This window comes from Pholis gunnellus, assembly GCF_910591455.1.
Source record: "Pholis gunnellus genome assembly, chromosome: 6".
Taxonomy (NCBI): domain Eukaryota; kingdom Metazoa; phylum Chordata; class Actinopteri; order Perciformes; family Pholidae; genus Pholis; species Pholis gunnellus.
In genome coordinates, this window is record NC_136532.1 from 23,318,104 (window position 1) to 23,341,871 (window position 23,768).

Here is a 23,768-nt window from a genome sequence, read left to right on the forward strand (position 1 = left end):
TGAAAACTACTAATGGCAGGATGATTTTTAATCAGAGCAAGTATTTAAATAAAATACAATCATTTATTTCCTAATTTTAGGCCGTACCGCCCAGCCCTATAGCTGCTCTGACATATGAGATTTAAGGCCGGGCTGCTCAACAGAAGAAAATTGGTCTTTTAAAAAATACAAAAATAAAATCAAAAACACCAATATTTGCCTGCTGTTTGTCTTTTTTTGGTAAAACATATCTGACTTAACCAGCTCAACAGTCCAATACGCATACCGTTCATGCACATACGTGTCAATCATGCACAATGCACAAGCTCTGTTTAACTTGTGACCACCACTACACCAACTAGAATAACCACAAATCCAACCAACTACAATGTTTTTTTTTGGCACGATTAGAAAACAAACTGTAGGTGTGAAAGCACTCTTAGCCACAGCAACAATCGTATAAGGTCAACATAATTATGGGATTAAGTAATCATGAAGCAGTGTCTCAGGCTGGGTATCATGTTCATAAACTGGCTACAATGCTTCAGGCACCAGGCCAGAAATAAATCAAACCGACTGTTGACAGGATGTGAGAAGTGTGCAGGATAGAGCAACGGAAGATGACACACAAAAACCCAAAGAAAAGGCAGTTCATTTCAAAAGAAAAGTCACGCATCGTCTGATGTATCAGATTTGTATGATTTTCTTCTTGGAACATTATAACTAATATGCTGATATAGAGTTTAGCGTGTTAACCATCTTAGTTTGGATAACATATACTAATTGGCACAAAGGACTGTATAGGAGAGGCAGATGGGAACATCATTAGTTTGTTGAGATAGTTCACACAAAACCATTATTGTCAACCGAATAGCAGTGAAGGAGAAAAAGTCAGGGGACCAACAAAGCAATTGGATTCATCCTCTGGACACTACAAATATCTGTACAACATTTCATAGCAACCGACAGACCAACAAACAGAGAGACATTGCCATCCATAGAAAAGTAGCCTTTGAGAGATCTAACAAACTGTCTCTGTGTGTGAAGTGATAACATCCAACAGCTGCCTCTGTGGTTACAATCCTTATTTACGACAGAAGCTGTTTAATCATTTGAAAAAAATATATTTTAAACCAGTATTTCAAGTCAAGTCGCCAACAACTAAGTATAAATCACTGGTTTATGTTTGCCAGCATGCTTCCTTCTGGGAGACTTGGCACGATTAGAAAACTGTAGGTGTGAAAGCACCTTAAGCCACAGTAATAAATATAATAATATGAACATAATTATGGGTTTAAGTCATGTCTCAGGCTGGGTATCATGTTCATAAACTGACTACAATTCTTCAGGCACCAGGCCAGAAATAAATCAAACTGACTGTTGACAGGAAGTAAGAAGCGTGCAGGATAGAGCAACGGAAGATGACACACGAAAACACAAAGAAAAGGCAGTTAATTTAAAAAATCATATATATATATTACAGATGGTCATGGTACCCCATAGCTAACTTGCTGGTTAACTTCAGCGGATCAAAACGTGATGATTGTTACTTGTATTTGTGACCTCTGCCTCTTTCACGAAAAACCAATGATTCTCTGAAAAGTTCTGAACTTCATAAACTGAAAGGTCCTTTTCCTAGGATTGGTAAGCAGATTTATGGATGTTTACTTGCCATCAGAGACGGAGGAGGTATCATTGACATGTGTTTCACGTCTTTGTTATGACTCAGAGATGGGGTGCGATTTTGGACTCAAATTCACCTCACGCAACCTCCCCTCGTTAAACCCCGCCTGAATGGATCCTTGGTTTGAAGTTGCTTCATGATAAAGGCCCCGGGAGGTAAACAAACATGAAAATATACATAACTAACCTCAGGTCTGCATGCATATGGGAATTCATACAGACACACAAAGTTAGTTAACATCATTGTGTCCTCGGGCTTAGCTTAAGTCTAATGACATTTAGAAAATGTCTGAGTCTTCTGAGCACATTTCTGCTATCGGCCTTCATCAGGGTCAATATGAAACACATTACAGACACCGGTTGAATAAGGTAGGTACAGGATACATAAAAAAGAAATAAGGCATAAGAAATACATCATAAATATTTTCATAAGAGAGACGATTTCTAAACTATAAGATATTACAGAACCACTACAAAAACTCATTAACTGAGAAGTCCTTATTCACGGCCCCTGGAAATAAACTTTTGAAATAGAAAAAGTATATAAATTCGCTAACAAACTAATGTCTGAGTGATGCTCACACAAGGTCAAAGAGATGCAAAGAGAGTGAGCCAGAAAGACGTGAAACAGAGATTATGAAAGTAAAAGCTGTAGAGAAGAACCAGAGAGCAGGCTGATGTCTAAACAGAAGAAAAGACATTGCTTAAAATCCAGACGGAGACAGGTGAGGAACAAAAGTGAGAAAAGGAAAGAAAAAGAGAGTTCATCCATCAAAAACAGACTTTTGAAAGTGAAAAAAAACGTAAAGCATGCGTGGTCTGACTTTTCAGGCAAAGTAACACTCATTACGTGTTAAATCCCACTGGATTTCTTTCCTCCCATGTCAGTTTCTCACTCCCTAAACTGAGTCATGCAATTAGACCTGTAAACCAGCTCGGCACTTCACTCCCATCTCCTGCAATAAGGAAGCAGCCTGCAGGTTATCACTTCTCCGTCATAGAGTTTTGTCAGCTATTCTGATTAGCCCACTTTATGCAATTTGAATCTAAATTAAACCATTCATCTCCCTGTATGCGTGCCTTTTTTCCTATCCCCGAATGATTTGTAGATGTTTAGTGAGGGGGGGGGGAAAGTGAAAATGAATGTAGAGAGAAGATTCCCAATTTCTGTTTTGAAAACGGCTGTCGGTGAAGGCGGGCGGGCGGAGGAGGGGACTGTCAACTTCACAGTAGTTAGAGCATCTTTTCAGATACCCTTTTCTACCCATCATAGGAAAAGTTAAAGGAAAGAGAAACTTAAAGAATACACACACTACAGGGAGACAGAAGAAGAGGAAGATGGATGACTTGTCAAGTGTTAAGAGAAGGTGTGAATAGTAGAGTTGTCTTTTGATCTCTAGGATAGTAAATCACGACACATTTCCCACAGATGGAAATCACTGCATCTTTGTGTGACACTTCCAGGTAGTCTTTAAACCCCCCGGGTCTTCCTTGCTGAGTAAACAGGAACACCAAAGTTGTTTTTCATAGTATGATTCAGACATTTCCTCCTGACATATTGCAGTGATTAAATTGTGTCATGCTTATTGCCTGCTGCTTTGGGGATTTCGTCGTCATATTCTTTCTTCCTGTTGAACATGTTGCTATGTCCCAGTTTTGGAATCATTAAAGTTCTGTTGTGTCTATTCTGAAGTGAGTTAAAGTGCAACCTAAAAATATGCACATGCATTTGCGTTAATCAAGGGTGATGATGTTTGTAAATTAGAGGCGTCTCAATCTCCGAACCACTTTCGATTTGACATTCGAATCCACTTTTTAAATGAAAACTTTTATTTTCCAGCACTGACGGCTTTGGCCATCGTTTAGGTGCTTTCTTGGTCCAGACCAAGGGAAAAAATTGCACAATGTTGCATTTCAGTTCTGGTCCGGATCCTGTTCACACTGACTTTTTACAAACGAATCAAGAGGAGTGAACATAAAGTTATACCGAATCGTTTATTGGACCATTTGGGCGATTGTCAGCCGGCATCATCGGGACCTTTTGTGGGGAAATCAGATCTTATTCAATTGGTAGTTTAGCTTCTGAAATCATGCTAAAACCACATATCATTAAATCCTGTGGTTCATTTGCTTTCAAACCACAAACAAACCGCACCAGTCTGCTCGGAAGAGGACCAAGACCCACCTTATGGTTTCAGGGCATAACACTAAAACCCTTTGGGGCGGTTGACACCCCTATTGTACACAATAGCTTGTTTATTCTTCCAAATGATCTGAGAAGGTTAGACTGCTCAACATGTGGTAAGGTGGGATCAAAGCTTTGTTTGAACTTTCCTAGACGGTTTATATTTTTGAAATATGAGATTTTTCACTTCACAAAATGTAAGCAAGGATAAAAAGTCTGACATTCATCCACCCACTCTCTCCACATCAACTTCCCCCACACTTGCAGAGAAGCTAATTACAGTGGCACCTTCAAGTAAGTTCCATCTGATCAAGGAGAGAGGAGAGCAGCAATACTTCAAATGACATATTTCCTTTACGTTCTGACATATCAAGAGGATTTGAAGAAGGCAGGGTCGTGCACAGCTTTCTGCCTCGCTAACCAGCTATCAGTCGCTCATCCAAATAGTAAAACCCTAACAGTGACGCTGCGATACTGCAAAGCATTCAACACTTGTGTCCATTCTGGGAGAGTAATAACTTGTGCGATTCAATCCGCATACCTCCGCATACCTCAGAAATATGCAGAGGGCTCTGCCGAGATCCATATGGGGAGAAAAGCACCCTGTTGCGTTCTATGTAAATTGAAAAGCGGAGCAATATGTCTGGCAGCCACTGCTCTTTTCTGCTTTAATAAAAATTGGCGAAAAATGGAATAAAGATGGCTAGAATAATCATTACACCAGAGAATTAATGTGAGCCCTTTGAGCAGTTTCATCCGAAGCAGGTTGTCTTGCTCTCAGAAGTCTGCGGTGTCGAGTGAGCTGAATATAAGCTGGCAGTCTGCTACCCTGGGTGGACTTTTTATTTTTATTTCCTGAGGGAGTGTAGTTAAGTCAAAGCAAAACTTAATCTAAAGGGAATTTATTGTAATTGCACAGTCGAGTGCAACAATTAAAACAATACTCTTTGTTAATGCATTATTTTGATTAAAAGAGTATGATTTCACACGAGTAAACATTGACAGATGAACTAAATGTTCAGACGAAGGCTGTGATATTTGTAAATTAAAATAATTATTTAACTATAGTAAGGTGTGTCGTTCAGCTTTTGTGGAGATATAATGGTCTTTGCATAGTTTTAAGACAAAACCACTCAAATTGTCTTTGGGGAGGATTCCAAAACCCAATAACTCCTTGTAGCTTTGATTTACTTTAGAAAATTCAAAATGTATCATTTTATCCTGTTGCATGATATGTACGAACATACCGACTGGGATACTGCCCCTAAAACGTGAACGGAGAGCCCTCAGCTCTGCATGTATACCTGCCTGTCTGGTTGGCTGCTGTTGATTCCAGGCTATCGGCAATCTATAATATATTAGAGCAATACTGTAGGCTACAAGTAGCACAGGAAAGCACTTTATGTATCAACACTATGGGTAAAATTGGAAAACTATTGGGAGTATTATAGGCCTACTATAGAAGATGCATGGCCCAATTATAATAATATAACAATCAACTCACAACTCACAAAGTATAACATGCTTAAAAATATAATAAATAAGTATCAAGAGATTGCTGATACCGGCCCATATACACGCTGACATGTGTATAATGGGAGTAATTATTATTCAAGCACTGGCCTACTCCAAAGCTTATCTTTGTTTGTCAGAGGAGCTACACACAGGAGTTTGAAAAGTCACAACCACAGAACCAACATCCAAGAAACTACGACGACACTGCTGACCTGCCATTGCAGACATTTCTACTAAATCAACACCATCACACATGTTTCATGGACACAGAGCGGGGGCGTTTCTAAAAAAAAAAAAACTTGCTTTCCCTCTTTACATCTCTTGTTATCGCCTCTTTAACTGTCAGCGTCTCCCACTGGGATATGGGCGGGTGTCAGTGCGCTTTCAGAGGCCAGGGGAGGCACAGCACTCTCAGAAGGGATGGGAATCACGAGTGTGTGTGTGTGTGTGTGTGTGTGTGTGTGTGTGTGTGTGTGTGTGTGTGTGTGTGTGTGTGTGTGTGTGTGTGTGTGTGTGTGTGTGTGTGTGTGTGTGTGTGTGTTGTAAAGCTGAGAATGATGCTTAAGAGACAGCAAGACACCCAAGGTGGAAAAAAAAAGAGTGAAACAAAGGATTGAAAAAGGGGGCAAGCCTGTGTGGGAGATAGAAAATGAGACGGAGAAAGAGGGGGTGGGGGAAGCAGATGACCAGATGAGAAGCGAGACCGGTGGTTTGGGACCGGGGAGCAGAGGCAGACGGGTGACAAGTTGACAGGAAGGCGGACTGTGACATGTTGTCTTCTTAGTAGCTTCTCGAGGAAGTGTGTCGGCACAGCCTGTCTGATTAAAATAGTTTTATTCCTTAATGCTGTTGCCATATGAAGCCATGAGCAAAAGGTATGGTAATGTATTTATGGGCATAAAATGTGTTTCCATTCTATAGGATTGTAACATCAGCAAAACAACAGCTGTTTCTTGCAAGAATAAACTTCACGATACACTTTTAAGGGAATGCATCTTTCAGTTGTAACTGGTAATTGCAGTAGCTCTTGAAATGGTTCCAGTTCAAATCAATGCGGAAATAGTTAGTAAGTTAAATGATTAGTCAACATGTTGATGACCGAGAAATCAGTTCAGCAAAAATGCCAACACTCACTGGTTTAAGCTTCTGAAATGTGACATTTGCTGCTTTTATGTGTTTTATATCACTCTAAATTGAATATGTTGTTTGGAGAAAACAAGCAATCAATTATTAAAAATAGTTATCACCACTTGAAACTTTCATACTGCCACCGACCAAGACATTATAGCTTCCACTGTGAAGCAATGCATCAGAGAAGAATAGAACAACAACAATGGTTTTGATTAAGTAAGTGTAAATGCAAATGTAAATTCATCAGGGTCACAGTAAGGACTCTGTAGACAGTCGGTACTTAACATGCTGCTCTGTGAATAAACATGAGATGCTAAAAAAAAAAACACCATCGCCCTCCATCTCTGCACTAATTTGGGTGCTACAAATTTAAACTTAATTTGCAACTGCTAGCTAGAGGCAGCAGTCTTTTGGCGTATTTATTTTTAAAAACTTGAGTCAAGCATTTGACCCACAATCTTTGTTGACAGTATGCCCGAAAGACTACTGGTCTCAGACACTTGACTCAAGTTTCAAAATGCGTACACCAAAAGAAAGTTGGCCAGCTTGTAGAATATACTCAGATTTCTCTCGTGTTCTGTTTAAGGATCATCAGGTTCTGCAAAGATTAGAGTTTCACAAGTGAGACATCTAAACAGGTTGCAGAACTCATTTATTCTGTCAACCAGTTCAGTGAGAAGATGTGTTTTCAGTCACCCATATACTGTGCAGTTTGCCTGGAAACTGTTCTAAAACTGGCAACATGTATGTCGGACACAGCATATTCGGCATCAAATAACAACGGCTGATGGTAGAATTATAGACAGTACTTTGATGTTTTTACTCTTGTATGTCAAAGACTTTGCTGCAAGATGCATTTCAGAGGACAACAGAGTGTAATTTAATCTAAAATACAGGCGCATCTTCTTCTATATGACGCTACAACAGCCATATTCCCTTTGAAGGATGTACAGTACTTAGCTCCACTGTTTCAACTATGAAATGGAACCAAATCCCCGGCTGAGAAAGTATCGGGAGCAGAAGTGGAGACCAGGGAGAGAGGTGTTGTCATGGAGATAGATGAAAGAATCTCTGCTCGTCAGTCAGATGGGATTTGGTCAGTGTTCGATTGCTGTTTTTTTTTGTGAATCTGTGAGATAAGATTACTTTTTTTTTTTTTGTAGAACATATTTTTGTATTGTAGTCTGAGACCCAGGCAGGGCGAGACCGAGTCCAGACCAGGACCGGAGCGAAGTCCCACACTGCATGGCACAGCTGCAACAACTAATCAATTAAAAATTGATTATAAGAATAGTTGGTTAGGAATATGGTCATCCATGAGGGGTCTATGTTACGATGCATGACATGCGCTGTGGAAACGTCCAGAGAAAAGTACAGAAGCAACCTTCAGGTTCTCATTTTATTTATTTTTTTAAACGTAACGGACAGAAATACCTTCCCTCTGTCTTCTCTCCATCTGGTAACGGATCAATGTAGCCGGCAGCCCTGAAAAAGCTACACTGAACCATCACAAAGCTTATAGAAAACAGATGGGAGATATTTATGTCCGTTACATTTGTTTTTAAACCTGTAATCGTGCAATTGTCATTTAAAACAGACACAAATCTGCCAGACACGGCAAAACAACAAACAAATGTTCATTGGATGCATAGATGCGTCCCCAATGTGTAGCAAAAGAACATCGTACATGACCAAGGAGCTGTGTTTTTTTAATGAAACACGAGGGCAAAAAACCTTTTAATCCGATTGATCATCGATCAATCAAAGAACTAATCGTCAGATTAATCGACTATCAACAATTTCGACAGTTGAAGCCCTGATGTGGAACATGCAAACTGATCTGAAAGATCCAAATTTCCACAAAAACGTCCAGAGAAAACAAATTAAGATTCCTCTTCATTCACCTCTTTTATTTAAGCCATACATACTGTAAGTGTGTGTGTATAAGTGTACCATGAGAAATGTATTGAGGCATTAATCAAAAGGCATTGCAGAGGTGAATATATTATATGTAAGAATGTCCCTTTGTTTTTTATGAGCGATGACAGTAATGATGTTAACAAATAAATCTGACAATGCACAAGCAATTTAGCAATATCCCCGTAAAATCCAGAGTCCTCTTTGTCTGAGACGGAGACAAGACTGAGTCAAAATGCAGTTGATTGCAAGACGAGACCGATAGAAAAGTCGATCTCGAGGACTACAACAAAACCGCAAAACTTTCTCTGAAACTAATTTTGTTTTCAAGTTTGAGCAGTGGTGAGTGTGATCCAAAACAGCTTGAGAATACTGATTCTTAAAACTCTTCAGTCTAGGACCATTTCCTCAGGGCACCATTGTTTCCTGCCATCACCTGTGCTCTACATCAGCCATCTCCACCACCTGGTGATAATTTATCGTGTCGAGAGACATTCTGTGGCTCCATAAATCACACTGTATTTAACTGATAGCTTGGCTCAGGGTTACGACACAACAATTCTTCAGAGATGAAATCCGACAATCAGAAAAAGTTGTGCAGATTAGTGATGAAATATTCTTGGCATCCACACTTTTGGTTGTTTTCCACCGATGGACTGGATTAAAAAAAACTGCCTTTTGAATATTAAATGGCACGGCTCTGACTAAGTGTGCCTCATTTGCCGCTGAATTGTCTGGGATGAATAGGAATAAAGAACCATTCATTTCTGAGGCTTTTAAAATACTAACAGGTGTTCCAAGATCCTTTGTTATTACGCGCAGAACCAAAAAAATGATATTGTTGGCACATTTCCTTCTTAGTTTAAAGTCAAATAGTGAGTCGTCTGGCGAGTTATGGCCAGCATGTGAATTCAAGTTAAATTATGTGTAATTATAATGGTTTTGTTCTTTTAAGAGTTTTTGTAACAGCAGAGCCCGAGGCAGTACGGCCATCTGCATGGCACAGTTCATGTCGGGCTGTCAAATAAGCATATCCCTGACAGTTTGTTTAACCACATGATCAGTTTGTCTTCAGGGCAAGCTAAATCATCCTTTTATCATCCTTTATATGCCAAAAAAGAACACTTTTTTTAAGCCTTAAAAATAGATTTCATATTTTTTCCAGGCAAGAAAGTAACAGTTTGGATTCCCAATAATTGATCAGTTTATCCAAATAACACCAATTTGGAAATTTAAGAATACATGTTATGAGCTGTGAGGAGGCGCTGGCTTTGTGAGACTAGCCGGTTGGCTTTCAGGTCCACATTGCATGCTTAACAATGGGATTTAAAAAATTAGGAATAGATGGACTAAGTAGGATTTGTCCTCTGACTTCATCTTTTTAACCTGTTTTCACTCCTGAATGAGTTTGACGTCCTGGATATATCCTTCAAACCCAATGTTGTAATAGTTACACATGTCCGTTTTATAAAATTGAATAAAATCTTTTTGTACAAAAATATATATTTCATTTTTTTATGGAAGCAATCATCGGTCTTGAGGTTTTATAATGTTCCAGCGTCCTTCTCGTATCTGTCACCTGCACACCAGCGAGTCTCTGTGTATTTTCCCCGGCATCAAATTCAATCAAGAGTTTAATTCTTTGATTCGGTCTAAATGAAACCATAGCTCAAACCTTAAACTCTCTAATCCAAATATTAAAGCTACAGCATTGGAAGCGACAACAGCTATCTGGCCCACAGTCGTGCGGGTTAAGTGGTAGTTTTGAAGCACAGGCAGAGCAGTAAATGACAGAGTGCCTAAAAAGGAGGATGGGGTCAGGGACAATATGGAACCGGGCGCAGATATTATCCGTCTTGACTTCAACATCAGAGAGAAACACTGAGATGAAAGCCTCCACTTGATGGCCTGAATGATGAACGACGGTAATAACTCTGTTTATGGTCGTTGGACAATGAAACAGTCATACTCTATGCCAGCAGTAAATGTAGCCTGTTTTTAGTTTGCTTGGTCTCTGTCAGAGCGACGTTTGACATCATCTCGCACTTCAAAATGTAGCGTTTGATCTTCCCATGAGACGGATTCAGATGAAACTTTAATGATCGTGCTGGGAAACCTACGATCCATCTAATTTAATCAGAAGCAAAACAACATTTTCCATAAAATGAACTAAATGCTTTGAGCACAGTGTAAATATAAATCTCCCTGCGTAAAGCCTGGTTATTTCTCACAGATCCTTTTTTCTTAGATAAGAATAACGCAACTTTTACGCATCATTTCTAATCACGCACTCAAATCCTGTCATGTGCCCCACCCAGCTCCCACTTGTTCACAAATTACCACAGAAAAACCATCAACCTAATAAATCCCTCCTCCACCAGCAAACAGTGGCATTTGGGCTAACCGCCACTCCTAAACACTCATATAAATTCATAATCATGACTCCAATTTCTGAGCCGCCGATGGAGCTCGGGATGAGCACTCATTAAGTCTGATAGATGGGTGGATGGATGGAGGGGAGGGTGGGGTGTGTAGCGCCCGGCTGTTAAGGGCCTGGTATTGACATCCCCTTTCACCTGACTTGTCATTTAATGGCAAAGGGGCCAAAACCCTGATTAACACGGATGAGCCTTTTTGTCCGCAGAGAAAAGAAGATACACACTCACATTCCCCCGTTAGGCACCACTGAAGCTTCCTCTCTCACACACATATATTATCTTACTGCTGTGACGTACATGGCTTTGTAGCCTAACTACGCAGTGAATGTCCCACGCAGCAGAGCATGTGGGACCAATAATCCCCCGGGGTCAGAGATCGCCGGCTAATGTGACGACGTGTGTGTCCCGGGCGGAGGCAGATCTGTCTCTCAGCGGATCGTCTGGGGAGCAGCGACATAAATTTGACGCCGGCTGAAATTCAAGAGAACGCTCATGAGTTTTTTGTTTTTTTCTGAATGAAACGCAATAAACGTGTCTTCAGAATACAGATCGCGCCATGAAACAAAGCTCTGCAACAATAGGGAGTCATTTTAGTCGACTGAGTTGAGTCATGGAGTTCCTGCATTTAACTGTGAGATTTTTCTTATATTTTTTGTGCTCTGGAGCCGCTGTAGTAATGGAGCCGTGGACAACCATAAGAAAAACAAACCAAAGCACAGACTTTTAAACATAATTATCCTACAGATGCAGTAAATGCTTGTGTCTGATAGGCTGTCAGATGTCTGTCCAATCCCATATTGGACAGCTCAAGCGCAGCTACAGCCAACAGTTAGTACACAGGTGTATCAAGCTGCAGTCGATGATACCAGATTAGCCTGTTTCCAGACCTCTGAACGGTCGCCCACATCCCAGATTTGTTCAGCAACTGAAATCTGTCTTGTGTTGTGCCCGTTGACGGCAGTAGTTTCAGCCGGTTGGAGAAACAGTTGACCAATCAGAGTTTAGATGTCATCTCTCTAAACAGCTAGCTGCACAAAATGGCATCACGGGTCAATAAGAATACAGCCACTGTTGCTTAATATCAATTAACAACAATTAACAACCAATTGACAAAGAGACTTAACTGGATAATGTAACAAGCCTATAGATTTATCTGATGACCACCAGTTTTGATTAATTTAACTTTGTTTAAGGAATCCTGTTTTGGTGTGGTGAACGGCTCGAAGTACGACAACACCCATGAGCCGTGGCTGCCATTGCTACGGAGAAGAATCGGGTCAAGAATCAGGTCGGAGAAGTTAACGATGTCACTAACTACGATGGGGCCACTGTCATGACATTACAGCATTGTAGATGTGTATATGTTCTCCAAACCATTTTAACAAGGCTGAGAGTTAAGACATTTAAAACGGAATCAGTCTTGGTCCATTTTAAGACGAACATTCTTTTCTTTCTTTTTTTCTCATGACCAATAAATAATCACAATAAGTCACTCTGAGATATCTTGATCTAGAAAACAATGGGCTTGCTTCACCTTGTGGTGTTGTTTGCCATATGTTTTACTGTTGCTGATGTAAACAGACCTTTAACAGCATCAGATAAGAAAACGTTTCTGTCGATATTTAGTTGCGGGTCTACTGTTATTTGTTCTTGTATTAAAAACGCCTGAAAATCTATTTGAAAGTAAGGTCCTGTGCAAGGGTTCACCTATTTGTTTTACATTTAGATCACAGATTTTCTCTTTAAGTATGTAACACCTCATAGCTTCCATTCTCTCTCAGTGATATTCAACCCTTGATCTCAGTCAACACTGCCACAACCCACTGAGAAAACTAGACCCCAAAAGAAAAAGTATTTTCTGTGGGAATTGGTAGATGTTATGGATGACGGTGAAATAGCACATTGACAGGTTCTCAAAAGAGATGCATAATGAGAGGGGAGAGGACAGAAAGAAAAGGAAACAGAGAGAGAAAGGGGAAAGGAAAAGGGGAGAGAAATATATGATTTTGTACACCAGCCCAGTGAAAGCAAACAGCTAAATTAGTCATGGAATGGATGCAAATTTGCATCCCCTGAGCTTTGCATGGTAGAATTACCCTGAGAGAAGCAGAGGGTGAATCATGCCAACCCCCGGCGCCATGTGATTTATTAGCAAACATCCAATTCAATAAGAAAGTGCTTAACATTCAAAAAGCTGTGAAAGTCTCATAAGGTGGCATTAACTATATGATATTACCGCTTCCACTGACGGGGCGGGGGGGGGGAGGCATGAGGGCGTCGAAAAACAAACACGCCCACCTCCCAAAAAACGATCTTGGTGTGACGTGCCAAGTGGGACAGTGACAGAATGAAAACTCGCTTGGCCTTTTCCACGCACGCGTGTTACTCATTAACATAGACAACGAGGTTCATTAATTGACACTCCATCCCAAAGAGCCTCTCCGCTTTGAAAAGGGCACAGAGAGAGACAGAAGGATGGGATGGAAAGGCTGCATAATAAACTAAATAAAATTATTGTTGCACTCCTGGCTTAAAATGAAAGTTTAAGTGGTGCTGGGTATCCAGCGCACTTGTGTTTTCTAAGTTAAACTATCAACATGTTACGATAGCTATCACAGGTCTCAAAGAAAAATTCCACCCGCACACACTTCTACGTCGTTAGATATTGTTTAACGCGTTTCAGAAGGTAATAAGAGGCGTGTGTTTTTTTTTTGGACCAAACCGTTCAAGGGACTCCCTGAGAGGAATTGCCCACTGGGGAGCTCCTACAGAACTAGATACCTTCAAGGGATTTTTTTGATTTGCATTTAGACGGCCAATAGGAACGCTGAAGTAGCGTACGCCTGCAGGCGCCACTCGCACACAACTCCAGCTGGGAGATCGGCGAGCGGCTAGATCGCTATCGACTCATTGATTGCAATTTTCGTGGCAAAAAGTCTGACGTGCATATTCCGATTATAATCAACATTTTTCTACACAGTCCCAAAACCCAGAAATTTTTTTTTTTCAACCATCCTGAAGTCGGTACAAACCGTCAAAAAGCTGCATTAAATTGGCTAATGAGAGTAAGTTCAACCGACATAAAAATCTAACAATCGGCGGATATTTTGGTTGAGTTGTTTTCTTGTTTCTGGGAACTGTTGTCTGAGTTGTGTTTTGTGATTTGTTTCTAGTGCTGTCATTTTAATGCTAAAAATCGAAAAAGGTTTATAAGCATCCTGCTCCAGTCTGCTTCATTGGAGAATGTCCTTTCTGGTGTTTTCAGCCAGTCGTAGCAAGACTCCTTTCCAACATCAATTCAAGCATCACACTCTTCTTTTAGTGTTTGTCGATTTCTATCTTTCCTGGGAACTGTTCTTGAACTGAGATACATTGAGAGCAACTTGAAGATATACTTAAGCTGCTTCTGATGCAGTTGTAAATTGCTAAGAACAACATGATATATTCTACTGTGTATTGTCTATATTACATGTTGTCTCAAAGATAGCTTTATAGTCCATCATCAGTCTACTTTTTTGTCTTAAAAATTCAAATCTGCACAACTGATATAGATATGGAAATATGATTCCTGATTTTAATATTATTGTTCAGTGGGTTTTATTTTTTAATTATAATTTCTTATTTTTTAACCTATTTTTCTAAATGATTTTGTTTTATCTAAAGTGTGTTTATTTTCATATATTTTTCCACTGTTTTTATGTGCAAATCATTTTGGGCTGCATTTCTTTTACTACTATTATTCATTTGTCTAATCTTTACTACTTTCTATATGTTGTGGAAACGCAAACAGGAATGCAGAAAAGGTACTTATAGAGATTAAAGTATGATTTGTAGGATCATAAAACGGCATTATTGCTTTGATTGATTTGCTGATTGTGTGAGTCTGTACATTTTGTATGGGATTAAGTGTTTGCAGGTGCTAAGTGGGATGGGTAGAAATGCATTGATTGCAGAAATTGATTCTTCCATTTCAAAGTCCAATTAGCAAACGATGGCGTCATTAAGCCATTCTCACCCAACTGAGAAGACGTTAATCAAAATGTATTAATAGAGAAAATGTTCTGTCTCTTTAAGAAATATGAACTAAATATGAAGGAGGTTTTGAAGAAACTAAATGAGAAACATCCAGTGAGCTAAACTTTAGTGTATTTCCTAGGATTTCGAAATAGATGTCATACTGGAGGTAATCAATCATGTCACGTTGGGTTGGCATTGATTTGATGACATTTTCACGGTGCGCCGGCAGACAGCCATCACACCAAAACAAACAGTAATATTGGCACTGTATTGATCCCATACATGTGTGCTCTTTAATACCATCTGTGGCAGATTCCCATCTGGGAAAACACGTTTGCAAGATGGATGTGTTGAGAGAAAGTACCTGTTTTCTTTGGACCGATGGCCAGCACATTGTGATTTTGTGTTTAGCCTGGAGAAGGGACGTAAATAAGAAACCGTCGAAAGACAATAAGAATTTTGAACCGGCTTACAAGACTGGCGACCTCACAGCTAAACTAAATGATGCGGTGGACATGTGTCCAAAACGATGAATGCAAAGTCGTGGCTTCTAACTCTCCCAGACGGGTAAACTGGGGACTCTTGTTTTGGACATACAATGCAGCTGATGATAAATTTAATTTTCAATTCAATTTGTTTAGCCCAACATCACAAATGTATTTAAGCTGTTTGTGCATCGGGTTATCGTTGCAGCTCGGCGGCTTGTTAGGCACTTCAACCACAGCACCCCTGCATGAAGGGCACCTATCATGCAGGGTTAACAGTTAATGATCAATTAATGAGGGTATTGACTATCGGTCAATACAGATAGTCAATTAGCATCTCTAGCTTGGAGACTAACTCCAAATAAATGATCCTTTTTGTCAAGATTAGTTAGTTTTAAAAGGTCATGGGTTGTATTTTAAATCATGTAGCTCCAAAAGCAAATCTTCTTTTTGTATCCTTTGGGTGAAATTGAAATAAAAAATGTCCATTTCTATTGCGTAAATGTTGGGAAAGAATCTATTATTGAAAAAAGGAAACTTTATTTCTTTATATAAAAAATGTTCATGAAATGTGACTTCTGCTTTCATGGATGTATATGACCCTTTGTGTTTAGCCGCCAATCTACTGGTCAAACCTCGACCCACTGAGCTACAACTGCCCTCTTATTGTGAGTTCATCAAAAATGTAAAAAAAATAAAACATTTGAGAAATCATTGACATTGTTAACACGTTTTTACTGTGATTGATGTTCATTTCATTATGTTGGCCTTTTCAAGCATGAGGAACATCTGGCTATCAAATGTCAACATCTTCAATCTTGTATCTATGAGGTTAGCTCACATTTTAGACACAGACACAAATGAACCAAACAAATAGTTAAGTTCACATAAAGGGCTTCTGGCATGAGACTCTAAAACGTTGAGAATCTATGGTTTTCATTTTGGTTTGATTGGCTTATTGAGTATTAGTCCGCACTGTTCAAACACATTTTATTTTACCCCAAGTGTTTGCAGCCAGACTTCTAAGAGAAGACACTTGATGGCTTAATTATACAAAACACAAAAGTAAATCAGTATTTAAATGTGATTTTTTTAGATTTGTCCTATCAAGAGCCTGAGTCATTACCACAGGAACAAGAAGAATCTGCTCAGTATCTATCTCCGAGTTGAGTTGCTGTCTATTAAAAGGACTATTAAGCAAATCATGATATTTTTTAAATATATCATGTTTTACATGTGCCCACAGAAGCCGTGTTTCCATTCACATCATTTTATGCACATTTTGAAGCATTGCATTAGAAAAGTTGAAGGGAAATGGAAACATTTGGGAACAAATTTGGCTTGAGATGTTTTTTGCATTTATCAGATAATAGTTGATGCGCTATGTGGATTATGGAAATGCCTTAACATTTAACTCCCATTGATCCGCTGTTCCCGCTATTGCTGTGTTCCTCCGATAGTCCCAAACATGAGAAGTGCTGGTCTTTGTCTCCGGACACCATGAAATATGGCCGATACTAGCTAACGTGACAGGACAATTAAAACCCAATGCAAACAGATTCCTGACGGTTTCTCTCCATTTTTCTCATGTAGATGGGTAGATGACCAAGTCGACTTGTTTTGTTTTCAGTTTGCAACCTCTACTTCTTCTATTCTGTTTACTGGCGGATTACAGCCATGAGCAGCCTATCGCACTAACTATTCATTCACTCCAAACCAGTCAAGTTTCTTTAGAGTTTAAAGCTCCATTAAGCAACATCTTTGAAGGAAAATGTGGAGCAAGTGCTGCTAATCCTCCTGAGAATCAAGGTCTCACTCTACAGCTCCGTACTGCCTTAGAAAACGAGGGTCAACCAAGAATTACCATATCGAGTCTACTGTAGTGAGCCAAACAGACCCAGATGTCTTCGTCAGTAGTCGGAGGACCAAACCAGGGCTCAAACACAACTGAATATATTTGGACTTGCACTTGACAGGTGGTGAGAAAGAAGATTAACAATTTCCCCACACAGGTGAAAGTTTGCTTTCTTATGCATTACAAATTGCAAAATTGGCAGTGGTTTCATCTCAGGGTGAGATTTTCTTGGAATTATAGATATTACTGAACACATTTGGTAAAGAGGCAATTTGCTCATTATTCCTACGGGTGATAGAAACCAGCCTGTGGTTCTCTGCAGGCTGAAAGGAAAACACATTATCTCACAGAAAAGCCCATTAAACCAAGAAGAACAAAGCCATGAGGGAGAAGATGAAGGTCTGCAGGCATATCGGAGTGTTTGCTGAGTTTCTACAATAGAAGCGCCTGGAAACAATTTTCAAATCATGATTGCTGAGACAATCAGGTACAGTATCTGAAAAACATCTTGTGCAGCTGAAGACGAATAAACATTAATATGAAGGCTATTACTCATTGGAAAGGCCGGATGCCCCGAAAGCACTTGAAGGCAACTTGAGTGACAAAGCACAACGTAGCCAACCTTACAAAATATGTTTTCTAGAGTGTATTCAACCAAAACCGTACCATATTTAAAAATCCAACTTCCTTTGAGCGTCAATTGCCAGTGTAATTTCTCCAGTTTTCAGATTGTTGTGACTACAGCATACCAAAAGGAGAAAATGCTCGAGCAACGTTCATGTGTCACTCATCTGTCAGTGCCAAAACCAAACCTCAGTTTCTCTTCAACATAGTTCCTGGGCATTCTTGCACATGCTGCGACATCGTCTTTGTGCTGTATTATGCAGCTCATTAAGACAAAGGGAGAGAAATGTCTCGAGGGGTCAGAGGGTAATCCCGGGTTATTGTGTCCTGGCCACCATGCCAGGCAATTAAGCAAGAGAAAATGAAGACCTAAGGAGCACTGAGAGCTTATTAAAACCGTGAGGTTGGTAATAGGGGGAAATACAGGTAGTATGGAAGGGATCAGGAATCACAGAAAAGCAGCATTAAACTAGCCTTTTCCATGATATTTTAGATATTTTCTTAAGGGTTTGGTTTGCTGTGGTGACATTTTTGCATGTTGTTTTTCATCTGAGGAAGTAGAGCTGGGCGATAAATTGTTTTTACCTATTAATTCGAATTAATGTTCCAGGACGTTCCCGTAGTTTACAGGAAACGCGACGCATGACTTTTTCTTCAGCCTCTGACCTCGAGCAAACCACTGTCCGCTGTAAAGTTTGTCTAAAGTTTCTAGCAACAAAAAGCAGCAGCACAACTTATTTATTCATAACGTGGAATAAGAGCGCAAATACAAAAGCTGGACGACCTGGCTGTCAGCGACAACAGCTAAGGAGAGAGTTGTGTGAAAGACGAGGACGGAGTGTCGGCGTTGCTCCACCGTTGTACTGTATGTGAATGGAAACACATCGAACAAGTTAAAGCACATTCGCTGTAATCTGGCCAAGAGATATCTCTCTATCTCTGCTCCAAGTGCCCCATCAGAGAGGGTCTTTAGTGTGTACGTGTGTGTTTTCTTTTAAGAAACATCTGTTAATTGTTTTAATTGTTAAAACAAAAAAAAAGCTTCCTTGATGGTGAATTTGTCTTTTGTGGATCTAGTTTGTTTTAAAGTGGGTGAAGGCGGAAGGTGAGGAATATAAATCTCAATGCATGATTATAGTATGTTATGAGCTTTCAGTCTTCTAACTCCAGGTATGTACTCTTGCATCAAAAGCAGACACCAACTTAACAACAAAGCCAATTCCCTCGTGCACGCAGATAAGAAGCAAACAAGGATGAGAGCCTCGTGCCAGAACTGAACCACCAACTTGATGCTTGCCAGCACCATCCTCCAACCAATTATGATGTATTACGAGAGGTACTTGGCTATCAGAGAAGCCAGCAGATCTGCCCCGTCTCAATGAGTTCCAACATTTCCAGGCACACACAGGCCATTGATTACAGGGGCTCAACTTACAGCCTGCAGTCTATCAGCGCTCAGGGACCGGTAATCAATTCTCTAATGCCGTTTGAGCCTATTCACCGCAGCTATGATCCACCCCACACTGTGCAGATACAGATGCACACGCCGGCGTGCATGGACATGTGTGGATGTAACCAAGCGCACACACCAAATATAACCCAGATGGCCATCGTGAAAGCAGGGGACGACTCCCAAATATTAACTTACCAAGTGTAGCAGTGATAGGGCACTGTCATCTAATGGCATTATCAAAATGAGTGCAGCTCTCCTGAGGCGGACTCTGGTTCCTGATTACCTCGCAGTGGTGGACCCTGTTTGTGGCCAAATCTGATCAGCATAGCACCAGACACAGGCATGGCCGGTCAGGAACTCAGCCCGAGGCCCCTTATCTCGACCGACAGGCCGTTGGTTCTTTATGGGCAATGATGTCCTCCCATGCAGGAATTAATCTGATTGGGCTCTGGTGGAAGATTATGCTCGAAAAAGCTACTGAAAGGGAAGGTGGGGCCCTAACTTCCTTTCTGTGCTACATGGATCAGATGGAATTACATCGTGAGACCCTGTACAGATCAGGGAGAGAGAGGGCCGAGTCTGCCGAAATTGACTGACCGACAGCAACTCTGAATATTGTCTCCATGAAACTTTATAAACAAGATCATTTCAACAAACAAATGCGTGCAATAAAAACCAAGCTGCCCCAGTCCTAAATTACAAGGATATTTGGCATAATTTTGTTGATGCTTCCACATCATTTTCCTTCCAAGCACAAACACATTTTCTAAATTATTAGTACTTTTACTTTTGACACGCTGGCTAATAATATTGACATACTTCAGTGGCATCTTCAATGCAGGACTTTTACTCGTAATTTAGTAGTTTTGACTCATTTAAAGGATCTGCATACTTCCTCCCTTGATTATTATTGTCTGTAACACTAGGTAAGCTGTTAAAATCAATTAATTTTCAAATATCAAGACGTGAAATATGATTTAATATCTTTACAAATGTGTGAACAACGCACATTTCTATTTGGGATTATGCAAAGAAAAACTGCTGGAAAAGTGAGATTGAAAGGAAGAAGGCAGCATTTTTGTGTTACTGTGAGTCGTCGGACTCATCAGGTTTTGTCTCAGTACATGTGAGAGTCCATCACCACCGTAACCAGTCGGACACCTCGTCTTTGGCATCTGGTTTTTAAGGTGACCACCCAGCGTGTTATCGTAAAAACCAAACTACTCAACTTTTGCTGCGGTGCAATGGACTGTTCACTGGGGACTTATGTGAAATGGTTGAGCGCTCGCTTAACATGCGATCGATGCCCTCGCTGTCCACACGACTTCATAAATGATGTCAATGAAACCATGATGTACTCCTTTAGAAAACCATAGAAGTGTGGAGTTTCAGTAGCGACGGACGTACAGGCTTGACTGTTTTTTTTCACCATATATATATATATATATATGTATATTATTTTGTGCTTATAAGCATATAATAACATCAGAATACAACATACGTTTTTGTCTACTTCTCCTTCCTGCATTAATAAACCTGATAGCAGCTTCAGATCCTGTGCTTTGAATTTTGGTGGTGATTTGACCTTAGTGTTCGCATTTGTATCAGGGGTTTGGGCTATTAAGGATACACAAATTGTGAGAAAATTGTCATTCAAAATCCAGAGTTTATCACTTACTTTGGTGTCTGCGCGTCATCCAAGCGGTTCCCCAGCTGGAACTCGTGGGATTTGCTGCGGTGCAGCGCGGTGAAGCCCGGCAGCAGATGGATGAGCTTGCGGCTCGGCGGAGGTGGCGTGCCCGGGGCCTTCACTTTGTTCCTTCGCCTCATTGGGGGAGTGCCAGGCGGGGTCATGGTGTTGACCACCAAGGGAGTCCGAGGAGGTGTGTGGCCAAAATGTCTCTGGCGGGGCGACGGGGGCAGGGAGCGATGACCAAAGTCCAAGGGAGGGAAGAGCCCTGTGGCCGGGCTGTCGACGGTCAGTCGATCGGCATATAAAGGGGGAGCCAGGGCCTGGGGGCTGTGGCACATGTGCTGGTTGTACTTGGACTGGACTTTGGGGCTCTGGGAGAGCTGGTACCGGATCCACTGACTGACCTCTGGCTGGCACACCGGAGTGTTTTCTTTGCCTGATTCAGAGGTGGGCCACTGGATGGACCAGTCCTGCTTCGCCTGGCTCCCTGTTGGAAGAGCACAGAGATAGAGAATGATTGAACGGCAACAGAACACCTGGTTGTGATAAACTGCTTTAAAATACATGTTCGCACCAATTACACATAAATATAAACAAAGTCATTTAGTTTCTATCCATGCATATAGTTTTGGTTGAAATTGCCCGTGATTTGAGATACGTCTCCGTAAACCTTCACAGCTTTTTAAAAATGCCATCTTAAAAATAAACAGCAACATTTCCAGCAACAATTTCCCAGGAAATGTAGAATCCATTAACCTCATAACTTTCATTGGAACTACTTTATACTGAAGAATTAGTCCCTATGAAAACTATTGAAACCTTGTTCTTATGAAATAAAAGCATTGCTGTTGAATTAGTATCACCATTGTAGATATCTCATTGGATAACATCTCAAAGTCTGAATACCACTTTGGTGAGTGAGAAAATATGTTATTTCATAATTTGGGGGAACACTTTTGTGTAATATGGTGTCTCGTGTTAAACTAAAGTGGTTCTTGTCATGCAATTGATACTAAAACACCCATTAGCTCTACTTCTTGATTGCAGCAGTAAGAGCAGCGGCGGGTATTCTCGAACCAGCAAATATGCTCAATTTAGGTAATGAAGATTAACTCCGCTGTTATCTGATGGGAACATGTAGCGCAGTGGTGTTCAAATACGTTGATGTGGAGCAGATTAAGCATGAATGGATGAAGCAAGAGAACGAGATAAATGGAGGACTGCACCAAAACAGAACAGGTCAAAGCTACATGAGTCATAACACAAGCCGACTTCTACCGAAACTAAACTTTCTGTTGAATGAGACAGAGAGAGAGACACAAAAATTGAAGGTGAGCAGCCAAAATGAGTGTTTTTTGAACTCAGATGACAATACTTTACCTCCATTACTGTGCAATTTATCCTCCTCAAGTTGTTCTTCAGAAAGAGACAAAAAAAAAAATAAGAATGTGTTTATTGATCTGGCAGACACACAGCTGAAAAAGTCTGCAGCATCCTACTTGTCTTTCCATCTGCAGTTATGTATCGCCATGAGGCTGTTCAGCAAAACAAAACATAATGTTGGTGGAATTGATCCTGGGTGCATCTCGGCAGATGCAGCATCTCGTACATGACTCTGGGCAACATTTACCTCACAATCTTCAAAAACTGCTATTGACCGCCGAGTCACATTTTTAAATGCAAATTTCTGTCAACAACACTTCACTTTTTTTGTTTTGTGTCATTATTTTAATGTCTCTGAGGAACTATGAGCAACTTCAAACACAATATCAACACCAGCAACATCAAATGAAGCCCGGAAAATATCTCCCATAAAAAGGTCCCGGTGGAGTTGATAAACTAGATGGGGGGGAAAAAGCCAGCGGCCGTTCCTATTCTGTAATGTTATGAAGAAGAGGCCGCGAGGAACGACGAGCTGCGGGAAGAGACGACTGCAAAGACACAAGGGACATAAAATACAGGGATTTTCAAGGGTCTGGTTTTATTATTTTAAATACACTTTAAAAATTCTTATTTAAACCTCCCAAAAAAAGACCAAAGGTTATGTTTAGCGTTATGTTTAGCGCTACTGAAACAGTTTGTATTAACAGCGGTGTCGTCAATGTCCTGCGGCTGGCAGGGTGTAATAATTGTTAATACTGCAGCAAATGAATGTAGTTCTTTGACTGATTCTCAGAGAACCTTAAAAGAAAAGGTTATGTCACGTGTTGTCTTCTTGAATAGAATAGCAAAGTGGGAGGACTTTGGACATCCGTTGTTCTGAGGTAAAAGTAAATATCAGCACTCGGGCATTTAAGTGTTCTGGTTGAATCATAAATCATAAGTACAGACAATAAGCAGCTGCGTCACAAAAAGAACAGGGGGTTGTTTAGTAAAGTGAAAGGTTCACACCGCTAATGGTAAACAGAAGAAAACTTTAAGCTGTTTAAACTGTACATTTCTGTATTAACAATGGGTCACATGACTGCATGAACAGTAATGTGAAAGGGAGAATTGTCACCTCACTCTGCAGCACTATCGGCGACCGAATTGCATTGTGGGAACTGTAGGCTTTGGCAATGAAAAAAAATACAAAACTTAAAATATTTTTTTAACCGTCCATCGTGAGTCCAACAATGTTAAAGCAGTACAATGCACGGCTGTCAACCAGTATTCTAAATTAGTTTATATGTGAATAGTAAAAAAATGATATTTCAATATGAAAATTAATATTCGATCGCTGTCTGCCTGGCACACACTGAATGACAGGAGTCACTTTTATTCACTGTAAATTAAATGTAAAGTTGAGTAGAG

At 40.3% G+C, this 23,768-nt stretch overlaps 1 protein-coding gene across 2 annotated transcripts in view; it reads right to left on the reverse strand.

Moving 5' to 3' along the window:
- ksr2 (kinase suppressor of ras 2) overlaps positions 1 to 23,768 on the reverse strand; it is a gene marked incomplete at both ends in the record, with an annotated part of 81,308 nt that overhangs the window by 36,513 nt on the left and 21,027 nt on the right. Inside the window, 2 exons of one of the 2 annotated variants that reach the window (XM_079161206.1) lie at positions 20,961 to 21,454; positions 22,354 to 22,391. In XM_079161206.1, coding sequence (XP_079017332.1) covers positions 20,961 to 21,454; positions 22,354 to 22,391 — 532 coding nt within the window. Of the gene's footprint in view, positions 1 to 20,960; positions 21,463 to 22,353; positions 22,392 to 23,768 lie in introns of both variants that reach the window. The other variant, XM_079161207.1, reaches the window with a different exon arrangement.